Genomic DNA, 12,770 nt, shown 5'->3' with positions numbered 1-12,770 from the left:
GCGGAGAGACGGAGACGGGGGAGAGACGGAGACGGGGGAGAGACGGAGACGGGGGAGAGACGGAGACGGGGGAGAGACGGAGACGGGGGAGAGTCGGGGAGAGACGGGGGAGAGTTGGGGAGAGACGGCGGAGAGTCGGGGAGAGACGGGGGAGAGTCGGGGAGAGACGGGGGAGAGTCGGGGAGAGACGGACAAGGGGGAGAGACGGAGGAGAGTAGGGGAGAGACGGAGTAGGGGAGAGGCGGAGAAGGGGGAGAGGCGGAAGAGAGTAGGCAAGAGACGGGGGAGAGTCGGAGAAATGGGAGAGACGGGGGAAGAGTAGGGGAGGGACGGAGTAGCGGGGAGGGACGGAGTAGCGGGGAGGGACGGAGTAGCGGGGAGGGACGGAGTAGCGGGGAGGGACGGAGTAGCGGGGAGGGACGGAGGAGAGTAGGGGGCCTGAGACGCAGAAGGGGGACGAGAGACGGAGAAGGGGGACGAGAGACGGAGAAGGGGGACGAGAGACGGAGAAGGGGGACGAGAGACGGAGAAGGGGGACGAGAGACGGAGAAGGGGGACGAGAGACGGAGAAGGGGGACGAGAGACGGAGAAGGGGGGCCGAGGCGGAGAAGGGGGGCCGAGACGGAGAAGGGGGGCCGAGACGGAGAAGGGGGGCCGAGACGGAGAAGGGCGAGAGACGGAGAAGGGCGAGAGACGGAGAAGGGCGAGAGACGGAGAAGGGGGACCGAGGCGGAGAAGGGGGACCGAGACGGAGAAGGGGGACCGAGGCGGAGAAGGGGGACCGAGGCGGAGAAGGGGGACCGAGGCGGAGAAGGGGGACCGAGGCGGAGAAGGGGGACCGAGGCGGAGAAGGGGGACCGAGACGGAGAAGGGCGAGAGACGGAGAAGGGCGAGAGACGGAGAAGGGGGACCGAGACGGAGAAGGGGGACCGAGACGGAGAAGGGGGACCGAGGCGGAGAAGGGGGACCGAGGCGGAGAAGGGGGACCGAGGCGGAGAAGGGGGACCGAGGCGGAGAAGGGGGACCGAGACGGAGAAGGGCGAGAGACGGAGAAGGGGGACCGAGACGGAGAAGGGGGACCGAGGCGGAGAAGGGGGACCGAGGCGGAGAAGGGGGACCGAGGCGGAGAAGGGCGAGAGACGGAGAAGGGCGAGAGACGGAGAAGGGCGAGAGACGGAGAAGGGCGAGAGACGGAGAAGGGGGGCCGAGACGGAGAAGGGGGGCCGAGACGGAGAAGGGGGGCCGAGACGGAGAAGGGCGAGAGACGGAGAAGGGCGAGAGACGGAGAAGGGCGAGAGACGGAGAAGGGGGACCGAGGCGGAGAAGGGGGACCGAGACGGAGAAGGGGGACCGAGGCGGAGAAGGGGGACCGAGACGGAGAAGGGGGACCGAGGCGGAGAAGGGGGACCGAGGCGGAGAAGGGGGACCGAGGCGGAGAAGGGGGACCGAGACGGAGAAGGGCGAGAGACGGAGAAGGGCGAGAGACGGAGAAGGGGGACCGAGACGGAGAAGGGGGACCGAGACGGAGAAGGGGGACCGAGGCGGAGAAGGGGGACCGAGGCGGAGAAGGGGGACCGAGGCGGAGAAGGGGGACCGAGACGGAGAAGGGCGAGAGACGGAGAAGGGGGACCGAGACGGAGAAGGGGGACCGAGGCGGAGAAGGGGGACCGAGGCGGAGAAGGGGGACCGAGGCGGAGAAGGGCGAGAGACGGAGAAGGGCGAGAGACGGAGAAGGGCGAGAGACGGAGAAGGGCGAGAGACGGAGAAGGGGGACCGAGACGGAGAAGGGGGACCGAGACGGAGAAGGGGGACCGAGACGGAGAAGGGGGACCGAGACGGAGAAGGGCGAGAGACGGAGAAGGGCGAGAGACGGAGAAGGGCGAGAGACGGAGAAGGGCGAGAGACGGAGAAGGGCGAGAGACGGAGAAGGGGGACCGAGGCGGAGAAGGGGGACCGAGGCGGAGAAGGGGGACCGAGGCGGAGAAGGGGGACCGAGACGGAGAAGGGGGACCGAGACGGAGAAGGGGGACCGAGGCGGAGAAGGGCGAGAGACGGAGAAGGGCGAGAGACGGAGAAGGGCGAGAGACGGAGAAGGGCGAGAGACGGAGAAGGGCGAGAGACGGAGAAGGGCGAGAGACGGAGAAGGGCGAGAGACGGAGAAGGGCGAGAGACGGAGAAGGGCGAGAGACGGAGAAGGGGGACCGAGACGGAGAAGGGGGACCGAGGCGGAGAAGGGGGACCGAGGCGGAGAAGGGGGACCGAGACGGAGAAGGGGGACCGAGACGGAGAAGGGCGAGAGACGGAGAAGGGGGACCGAGGCGGAGAAGGGGGACCGAGACGGAGAAGGGGGACCGAGACGGAGAAGGGCGAGAGACGGAGAAGGGGGACCGAGACGGAGAAGGGCGAGAGACGGAGAAGGGGGACCGAGGCGGAGAAGGGGGACCGAGACGGAGAAGGGCGAGAGACGCGGAGAAGGGCGAGAGACGGAGAAGGGGGACCGAGGCGGAGAAGGGGGACCGAGGCGGAGAAGGGCGAGAGACGGAGAAGGGCGAGAGACGGAGAAGGGCGAGAGACGGAGAAGGGCGAGAGACGGAGAAGGGCGAGAGACGGAGAAGGGCGAGAGACGGAGAAGGGCGAGAGACGGAGAAGGGCGAGAGACGGAGAAGGGGGACCGAGGCGGAGAAGGGCGACCGAGGCGGAGAAGGGGGACCGAGGCGGAGAAGGGGGACCGAGGCGGAGAAGGGGGTCCGAGGCGGAGAAGGGGGTCCGAGGCGGAGAAGGGGGTCCGAGGCGGAGAAGGGGGTCCGAGGCGGAGAAGGGGGACCGAGGCGGAGAAGGGGGACCGAGGCGGAGAAGGGGGACCGAGGCGGAGAAGGGGGACCGAGGCGGAGAAGGGGGACCGAGGCGGAGAAGGGCGACCGAGGCGGAGAAGGGCGACCGAGGCGGAGAAGGGCGACCGAGGCGGAGAAGGGCGACCGAGGCGGAGAAGGGGGACCGAGGCGGAGAAGGGGGACCGAGGCGGAGAAGGGGGACCGAGACGGAGAAGGGCGAGAGACGGAGAAGGGGGACCGAGGCGGAGAAGGGCGAGAGACGGGGGAGAGTATTGGAGAGACGGACAAGGGAGAGTAGCGGAGAGACGGAGACGGGGGAGAGACGGAGACGGGGGAGAGACGGAGACGGGGGAGAGACGGAGACGGGGGAGAGACGGAGACGGGGGAGAGACGGAGACGGGGGAGAGTAGGGGAGAGACGGGGGAGAGTCGGGGAGAGACGGGGGAGAGTCGGGGAGAGACGGGGGAGAGTCGGGGAGAGACGGGGGAGAGTCGGGGAGAGACGGGGGAGAGTCGGGGAGAGACGGGGGAGAGTCGGGGAGAGACGGGGGAGAGTCGGGGAGAGACGGGGGAGAGTCGGGGAGAGACGGGGGAGAGTCGGGGAGAGACGGACAAGGGGGAGAGACGGAGGAGAGTAGGGGAGAGACGGAGTAGGGGAGAGGCGGAGAAGGGGGAGAGGCGGAAGAGAGTAGGCAAGAGACGGGGGAGAGTCGGAGAAATGGGAGAGACGGGGGAAGAGTAGGGGAGGGACGGAGTAGCGGGGAGGGACGGAGTAGCGGGGAGGGACGGAGTAGCGGGGAGGGACGGAGGAGAGTAGGGGGCCTGAGACGGAGAAGGGGGACGAGAGACGGAGAAGGGGGACGAGAGACGGAGAAGGGGGACGAGAGACGGAGAAGGGGGACGAGAGACGGAGAAGGGGGACCGAGACGGAGAAGGGCGAGAGACGGAGAAGGGCGAGAGACGGAGAAGGGCGAGAGACGGAGAAGGGCGAGAGACGGAGAAGGGCGAGAGACGGAGAAGGGCGAGAGACGGAGAAGGGGGACCGAGACGGAGAAGGGGGACCGAGACGGAGAAGGGGGGGCGAGAGACGGAGAAGGGGGGGCGAGAGACGGAGAAGGGCGAGAGACGGAGAAGGGCGAGAGACGGAGAAGGGCGAGAGACGGAGAAGGGGGACCGAGACGGAGAAGGGGGACCGAGACGGAGAAGGGCGAGAGACGGAGAAGGGCGAGAGACGGAGAAGGGGGACCGAGGCGGAGAAGGGGGACCGAGGCGGAGAAGGGCGAGAGACGGAGAAGGGGGACCGAGACGGAGAAGGGCGAGAGACGGAGAAGGGGGACCGAGACGGAGAAGGGCGAGAGACGGAGAAGGGGGACCGAGGCGGAGAAGGGGGACCGAGACGGAGAAGGGCGAGAGACGGAGAAGGGGGACCGAGACGGAGAAGGGGGACCGAGACGGAGAAGGGCGAGAGACGGAGAAGGGCGAGAGACGGAGAAGGGCGAGAGACGGAGAAGGGCGAGAGACGGAGAAGGGCGAGAGACGGAGAAGGGCGAGAGACGGAGAAGGGGGACCGAGACGGAGAAGGGGGGGCGAGAGACGGAGAAGGGCGAGAGACGGAGAAGGGGGACCGAGACGGAGAAGGGGGACCGAGACGGAGAAGGGGGACCGAGAGACGGAGAAGGGGGACCGAGACGGAGAAGGGGGACCGAGAGACGGAGAAGGGGGACCGAGAGACGGAGAAGGGGGACCGAGGCGGACAAGGGGGACCGAGAGACCGAGAAGGGGGACCGAGGCGGACAAGGGGGACCGAGGCGGACAAGGGGGACCGAGGCGGACAAGGGGGACCGAGGCGGACAAGGGGGACCGAGGCGGACAAGGGGGACCGAGGCGGAGAAGGGGGTCCGAGGCGGAGAAGGGGGTCCGAGGCGGAGAAGGGGGACCGAGGCGGAGAAGGGGGACCGAGGCGGAGAAGGGGGACCGAGACGGAGAAGGGCGAGAGACGGAGAAGGGCGAGAGACGGAGAAGGGGGACCGAGACGGAGAAGGGGGACCGAGACGGAGAAGGGGGACCGAGGCGGAGAAGGGGGACCGAGGCGGAGAAGGGGGACCGAGACGGAGAAGGGCGAGAGACGGAGAAGGGGGACCGAGGCGGAGAAGGGGGACCGAGGCGGAGAAGGGCGAGAGACGGAGAAGGGCGAGAGACGGAGAAGGGCGAGAGACGGAGAAGGGCGAGAGACGGAGAAGGGCGAGAGACGGAGAAGGGCGAGAGACGGAGAAGGGCGAGAGACGGAGAAGGGCGAGAGACGGAGAAGGGCGAGAGACGGAGAAGGGGGACCGAGGCGGAGAAGGGCGACCGAGGCGGAGAAGGGGGACCGAGGCGGAGAAGGGGGACCGAGGCGGAGAAGGGGGTCCGAGGCGGAGAAGGGGGTCCGAGGCGGAGAAGGGGGTCCGAGGCGGAGAAGGGGGACCGAGGCGGAGAAGGGGGTCCGAGGCGGAGAAGGGGGACCGAGGCGGAGAAGGGGGACCGAGGCGGAGAAGGGGGACCGAGGCGGAGAAGGGGGACCGAGGCGGAGAAGGGCGACCGAGGCGGAGAAGGGCGACCGAGGCGGAGAAGGGCGACCGAGGCGGAGAAGGGCGACCGAGGCGGAGAAGGGCGACCGAGGCGGAGAAGGGGGACCGAGGCGGAGAAGGGGGACCGAGGCGGAGAAGGGGGACCGAGACGGAGAAGGGCGAGAGACGGAGAAGGGGGACCGAGGCGGAGAAGGGCGAGAGACGGGGGAGAGTATTGGAGAGACGGACAAGGGAGAGTAGCGGAGAGACGGAGACGGGGGAGAGACGGAGACGGGGGAGAGACGGAGACGGGGGAGAGACGGAGACGGGGGAGAGACGGAGACGGGGGAGAGACGGAGACGGGGGAGAGTAGGGGAGAGACGGGGGAGAGTCGGGGAGAGACGGGGGAGAGTCGGGGAGAGACGGGGGAGAGTCGGGGAGAGACGGGGGAGAGTCGGGGAGAGACGGGGGAGAGTCGGGGAGAGACGGGGGAGAGTCGGGGAGAGACGGGGGAGAGTCGGGGAGAGACGGGGGAGAGTCGGGGAGAGACGGACAAGGGGGAGAGACGGAGGAGAGTAGGGGAGAGACGGAGTAGGGGAGAGGCGGAGAAGGGGGAGAGGCGGAAGAGAGTAGGCAAGAGACGGGGGAGAGTCGGAGAAATGGGAGAGACGGGGGAAGAGTAGGGGAGGGACGGAGTAGCGGGGAGGGACGGAGTAGCGGGGAGGGACGGAGTAGCGGGGAGGGACGGAGGAGAGTAGGGGGCCTGAGACGGAGAAGGGGGACGAGAGACGGAGAAGGGGGACGAGAGACGGAGAAGGGGGACGAGAGACGGAGAAGGGGGACGAGAGACGGAGAAGGGGGACCGAGACGGAGAAGGGCGAGAGACGGAGAAGGGCGAGAGACGGAGAAGGGCGAGAGACGGAGAAGGGCGAGAGACGGAGAAGGGCGAGAGACGGAGGAGGGCGAGAGACGGAGGAGGGCGAGAGACGGAGAAGGGCGAGAGACGGAGAAGGGCGAGAGACGGAGAAGGGGGACCGAGACGGAGAAGGGGGACCGAGACGGAGAAGGGGGGGCGAGAGACGGAGAAGGGGGGGCGAGAGACGGAGAAGGGCGAGAGACGGAGAAGGGCGAGAGACGGAGAAGGGCGAGAGACGGAGAAGGGGGACCGAGACGGAGAAGGGGGACCGAGACGGAGAAGGGGGACCGAGACGGAGAAGGGCGAGAGACGGAGAAGGGCGAGAGACGGAGAAGGGGGACCGAGGCGGAGAAGGGGGACCGAGACGGAGAAGGGCGAGAGACGGAGAAGGGGGACCGAGACGGAGAAGGGCGAGAGACGGAGAAGGGGGACCGAGACGGAGAAGGGCGAGAGACGGAGAAGGGGGACCGAGGCGGAGAAGGGGGACCGAGACGGAGAAGGGCGAGAGACGGAGAAGGGGGACCGAGACGGAGAAGGGGGACCGAGACGGAGAAGGGCGAGAGACGGAGAAGGGCGAGAGACGGAGAAGGGCGAGAGACGGAGAAGGGCGAGAGACGGAGAAGGGCGAGAGACGGAGAAGGGCGAGAGACGGAGAAGGGCGAGAGACGGAGAAGGGGGACCGAGACGGAGAAGGGGGGGCGAGAGACGGAGAAGGGCGAGAGACGGAGAAGGGGGACCGAGACGGAGAAGGGGGACCGAGACGGAGAAGGGGGACCGAGACGGAGAAGGGGGACCGAGAGACGGAGAAGGGGGACCGAGAGACGGAGAAGGGGGACCGAGACGGAGAAGGGGGACCGAGAGACGGAGAAGGGGGACCGAGAGACGGAGAAGGGGGACCGAGGCGGACAAGGGGGACCGAGAGACCGAGAAGGGGGACCGAGGCGGACAAGGGGGACCGAGGCGGACAAGGGGGACCGAGGCGGACAAGGGGGACCGAGGCGGACAAGGGGGACCGAGGCGGACAAGGGGGACCGAGGCGGACAAGGGGGACCGAGGCGGAGAAGGGGGTCCGAGGCGGAGAAGGGGGTCCGAGGCGGAGAAGGGGGTCCGAGGCGGAGAAGGGGGACCGAGGCGGAGAAGGGGGACCGAGGCGGAGAAGGGAGACCGAGGCGGAGAAGGGAGACCGAGGCGGAGAAGGGAGACCGAGGCGGAGAAGGGAGACCGAGGCGGAGAAGGGCGAGAGGCGGAGAAGGGGGACCGAGGCGGAGAAGGGCGAGAGACGGAGAAGGGGGACCGAGACGGAGAAGGGGGACCGAGGCGGAGAAGGGCGAGAGACGGAGAAGGGGGACCGAGACGGAGAAGGGGGACCGAGACGGAGAAGGGGGACCGAGACGGAGAAGGGCGAGAGACGGAGAAGGGGGACCGAGACGGAGAAGGGGGACCGAGGCGGAGAAGGGCGAGAGACGGAGAAGGGGGACCGAGACGGAGAAGGGGGACCGAGACGGAGAAGGGCGAGAGACGGAGAAGGGGGACCGAGACGGAGAAGGGGGACCGAGACGGAGAAGGGCGAGAGACGGGGGAGAGTATTGGAGAGACGGACAAGGGAGAGTAGCGGAGAGACGGAGACGGGGGAGAGACGGAGACGGGGGAGAGACGGAGACGGGGGAGAGACGGAGACGGGGGAGAGTCGGGGAGAGACGGGGGAGAGTCGGGGAGAGACGGACAAGGGGGAGAGACGGAGGAGAGTAGGGGAGAGACGGAGTAGCGGAGAGACGGAAGAGGGGAGAGGCGGAGAAGGGGGAGAGGCGGAAGAGAGTAGGCAAGAGACGGGGGAGAGTCGGAGAAATGGGAGAGACGGGGGAAGAGTAGGGGAGGGACGGAGTAGCGGGGAGGGACGGAGTAGCGGGGAGGGACGGAGTAGCGGGGAGGGACGGAGGAGAGTAGGGGGCCTGAGACGGAGAAGGGGGACGAGAGACGGAGAAGGGGGACGAGAGACGGAGAAGGGGGACGAGAGACGGAGAAGGGGGACCGAGACGGAGAAGGGGGACCGAGGCGGAGAAGGGCGAGAGACGGAGAAGGGGGACCGAGACGGAGAAGGGGGACCGAGACGGAGAAGGGGGACCGAGACGGAGAAGGGGGACCGAGACGGAGAAGGGGGACCGAGACGGAGAAGGGGGACCGAGACGGAGAAGGGGGACCGAGACGGAGAAGGGCGAGAGACGGGGGAGAGTATTGGAGAGACGGACAAGGGAGAGTAGCGGAGAGACGGAGACGGGGGAGAGACGGAGACGGGGGAGAGACGGAGACGGGGGAGAGACGGAGACGGGGGAGAGTCGGGGAGAGACGGGGGAGAGTCGGGGAGAGACGGACAAGGGGGAGAGACGGAGGAGAGTAGGGGAGAGACGGAGTAGCGGAGAGACGGAAGAGGGGAGAGGCGGAGAAGGGGGAGAGGCGGAAGAGAGTAGGCAAGAGACGGGGGAGAGTCGGAGAAATGGGAGAGACGGGGGAAGAGTAGGGGAGGGACGGAGTAGCGGGGAGGGACGGAGTAGCGGGGAGGGACGGAGTAGCGGGGAGGGACGGAGTAGCGGGGAGGGACGGAGGAGAGTAGGGGGCCTGAGACGGAGAAGGGGGACGAGAGACGGAGAAGGGGGACGAGAGACGGAGAAGGGGGACGAGAGACGGAGAAGGGGGACGAGAGACGGAGAAGGGGGACGAGAGACGGAGAAGGGGGACGAGAGACGGAGAAGGGGGACGAGAGACGGAGAAGGGGGACGAGAGACGGAGAAGGGGGACGAGAGACGGAGAAGGGGGACGAGAGACGGAGAAGGGGGACGAGAGACGGAGAAGGGGGACGAGAGACGGAGAAGGGAGACTAGAGACGGAGAAGGGAGACTAGAGACGGAGAAGGGAGACTAGAGACGGAGGAGGGCGTGAGACGCAGAAGGGCGTGAGACGCAGAAGGGGGACTGAGACGCAGGAGGGGGCCTGAGACGCAGGAGGGGGCCTGAGACGCAGGAGGGGGCCTGAGACGCAGGAGGGGGCCTGAGACGCAGGAGGGGGCCTGAGACGCAGGAGGGGGCCTGAGACGCAGAAGGGGGCCTGAGACGCAGAAGGGGGCCTGAGACGCAGAAGGGGGCCTGAGACGCAGAAGGGGGCCTGAGACGCAGAAGGGGGCCTGAGACGCAGAAGGGGGCCTGAGACGCAGAAGGGGGCCTGAGACGCAGAAGGGGGCCTGAGACGCAGAAGGGGGCCTGAGACGCAGAAGGGGGCCTGAGACGCAGAAGGGGGACTGAGACGGAGAAGGGGGACTGAGACGGAGAAGGGGGACTGAGACGGAGAAGGGGGACTGAGACGGAGAAGGGAGACTGAGACGGAGAAGGGAGAAGGGGGCGGGGGGGGCGAGAGACGGAGAAGGGGGAGGGGGCGAGAGACGGAGAAGGGGGGGGGCGAGAGACGGAGAAGCGGGGGGGGGCGAGAGACGGAGAAGGGGGGGGCGAGAGAGAGAGAGAGAGAGAGAGTGAGTGCGAGAGAGAGACAGACAGAGAGAAAACGAGAGAGAGAGAGAAAACGAGAGAGAGAGAGAAAACGAGAGAGAGAGCGAAAACGAGCGAGAGAGAGCGAAAACGAGCGAGCGAAAACGAGCGAGCGAAAACGAGCGAGAGAGAAAACGAGCGAGAGAGAAAACGAGCGAGAGAGAAAACGAGAGAGAGAAAACGACAGAGAAAGACAGAGGAGAGAGAGAGAGAGGGGAAGAGAAAAAGAGATAGATAGAGAGAGACAGAGAGAGAAAAATAGACAGAGATAGAGAGGAAGAGAAAGAGAGATAGATAGAGAGACAGAGAGGAAGAGAGAAAGAGAGAGAGAGAAAGAGAGAGAGAGAAAGAGAGAGAGAGAAAGAGAAAGAGAGAGAGAGAAAGAGAGAGAGAGAAAGAGAGAGAGAGAAAGAGAGAGAGAGAAAGAGAGAGACACAGAGAGAGACAGAGGAGAGAGAGAGGAAGAGAAAAGAGATAGATAGAGAGAGAGAGAAAGAGAGATAGATAGAGAGACACAGAGAGACAGAGGAGAGAGAAAGAGAGAGAGAGGGAGAGAGAAAGAAAGAAAGAGAAAAGAGAGAGAGAGATAGAGAAACAGAGAGAGAGAGAGAGAGACAGAGACAGAGGAGAGAGAGAGGAAGAGAAAAAGAGTTAGATAGAGAGAGGAAGAGAAAAAGAGATAGAGAGAGAGAGAAAGAGAGAGAGAGATAGAGAGAGAGACACAGAGAGAGAGAGACAGAGGAAGAGAAAAAGAGATAGAGAGAGAGAAAGATAGAGAGAGAGAAAGATAGAGAGAGAGAAAGATAGAGAGAGAGAGAAAGATAGAGAGAGAGAGAAAGATAGAGAGAGAGAAAGATAGAGAGAGAGAGAAAGAAAGAAAAAGAAAGAGGGAGGGATAGATAGATAGATAGAGGTAGAGAAAGATAAAGTGAGATAGAGAAAGGGATAGATAGAGAGATAGCGAGAGAAAAAGATAGAGAGATAGCGAGAGAGAGACAGAGAGGAAGAGAAAAAGAGTTAGAGAGATAGAGAGAGAGAGAAAAAGAGATAGATAGATAGAGAGAGAGATAGAGAAAGAGAGAGAAAGAGAGAGAGAGAGAGAAAGAGAAAGAAAGAGAGAGAGAGAAAGAGAGAAAGAGGGAGAGAAAGAGAGAGAAACAGAGACACAGAGAGAGAAACAGAGACACAGAGAGAGAAACAGAGACACAGAGAGAGAAACAGAGACACAGAGAGAGGGGTAAAGAGAGAGAGAGAAAGAAAGAGAAAAAGAGAGAGAGAGATAGACAGAGAGAGAGAGAGAGACACAGAGAGAGAGAGAGAGAGAGAGAGAGAGAGAGAGAGAGAGAGACAGAGAGAGAGAGAGACCTACCCTTGCCACCAGTCTTCCAAAATATTCCCCTGCCTACCCCCAATACAAACCCAGAGAGTCAAGGAATAGGCCTGGGCCAGCAGACGCTGGGAACCTGAAGTGCTGGCCACTGATTGGCCAATAGTTTCAGATAACTCAGATCACCAGGGTCAAGACCTGTGATTCACTGAAAACCTCACCATGCTCATTATGTTAATAACCTAAATATGGACAATCTGACAAATTTTTATGGCATGTTAATTGTCACCTCAGGTGCTTGCCCCCACATAAAGTGGGAAACTCCATCCATAATTTACTTTCAAAATATTTCAACCTTGCAAGTAAATCACATTTGTTTTGAAGAGGTGTTATACCTGGTTTTCTACGGCAAATTAATATAAAAAAACTTTTTAAAAGCATGCAATTCCTATACAAAAAGCTATATTTCCAAAAATAAATTAAACACTGTATCAGTACTAACCACAAACTTAAAGTTAGTTGCTGCTGTTAAATCATATTAGTTTGATAATTGTGAAGCATGTTTTTAATCTGAAAGTTGTTTGCAATTTCGGATTGTGTCACACAAACTGCGCATCACATCTAAATGAAATCAATACTAATACAATTGGTTTAAAAATGTAATGCTTAAACATTAGGTAAATTTCACATCATACAAAAAGCAAATAAAATACACTATCCATATCCACCATTACAACATTTGCACATGTCTAACTGGAATATAAAAATTATCCCTGCACAGTTTTGTCCTTTAAGTTTACGGAAATGTACACAATTTCATTGTAGTTGCTTTGCTAATTATTCAACTCAGTTGTTTCTTACATTGGTACAATTGTAATACACCAAATAATGTTATCACAATAAAATGCAGTACCCAAATGGTATAATGCTGTACTTGGTTTCATGCTTAATTTTGATATCACCACTTTTTCAATAGATCACTTTTAGTGCTTTTCATAATGTTTTGTTTCGAACACCCTGTTGAAAAGTGTATTTAAGTGTACTGCTCTAATATACAAGATGCAACTACCACAATTTTGGAGTAAGCACCTTTAATTATCAATTACGATGATTATTTGATTTTCCATGTCAACGTCTGCTGTGTTCAGATTCCATCAAGTGACAATCTTTTTGGGAGCTTGTAGCTTCTTGTACTTTTTTTCATATATTGATACAGACCATCATCACAGTCAAAGCAAAAAGAATCAATGTGAACAAACGCAAAAGCAAACTGTAGAGTAGAGATTAGGGTGCTCAAACATCGGAACGAGCAGTTTAAATGTTCCCAGCAATTACTGCAGTGTTAAGCATTTAGAAACTGTATCACACACAGTGTCCATCTAATCATAACAGTCAAAAGTTCCACTGTGAAAAATTACAGAACGTAAATTGTGAAAAATGTGCAAGTATTAAAATGATGGATGACTGACATCTTAAAGAGTTAAATGAAAGGACGGATTAGAGTCTCTCATGATCGGATGCTGGTACAGCTTTAGAAAAATGCTTCTGATGTTCTGTTAGTTGATTGGAGGTAGCTGCTTTTCAATGAATTGTTTGACATCCATCATTTCCTAGTTAT

At 61.5% G+C, this 12,770-nt stretch overlaps 1 protein-coding gene across 2 annotated transcripts in view; it reads right to left on the bottom strand.

Annotated features, from left to right (window-relative positions):
* Positions 1-11,690: 11,690 nt before the first annotated feature.
* lypla1 (lysophospholipase 1) overlaps positions 11,691-12,770 on the bottom strand; it is a 61,979-nt gene continuing 60,899 nt past the window's right edge. For both annotated transcript variants that reach the window (XM_048529389.2, XM_048529387.2), the window contains one exon: positions 11,691-12,762. In XM_048529389.2, the coding sequence (XP_048385346.1) occupies positions 12,709-12,762 (54 nt within the window). In that variant the 3' untranslated portion in view covers positions 11,691-12,708. The remainder of the gene's footprint in view (positions 12,763-12,770) is intronic.

This window comes from Stegostoma tigrinum, chromosome 5 (genome assembly GCF_030684315.1).
Source record: "Stegostoma tigrinum isolate sSteTig4 chromosome 5, sSteTig4.hap1, whole genome shotgun sequence".
NCBI lineage: Eukaryota > Metazoa > Chordata > Chondrichthyes > Orectolobiformes > Stegostomatidae > Stegostoma > Stegostoma tigrinum.
This window is presented reverse-complemented; position numbering and strand designations above follow the sequence as displayed.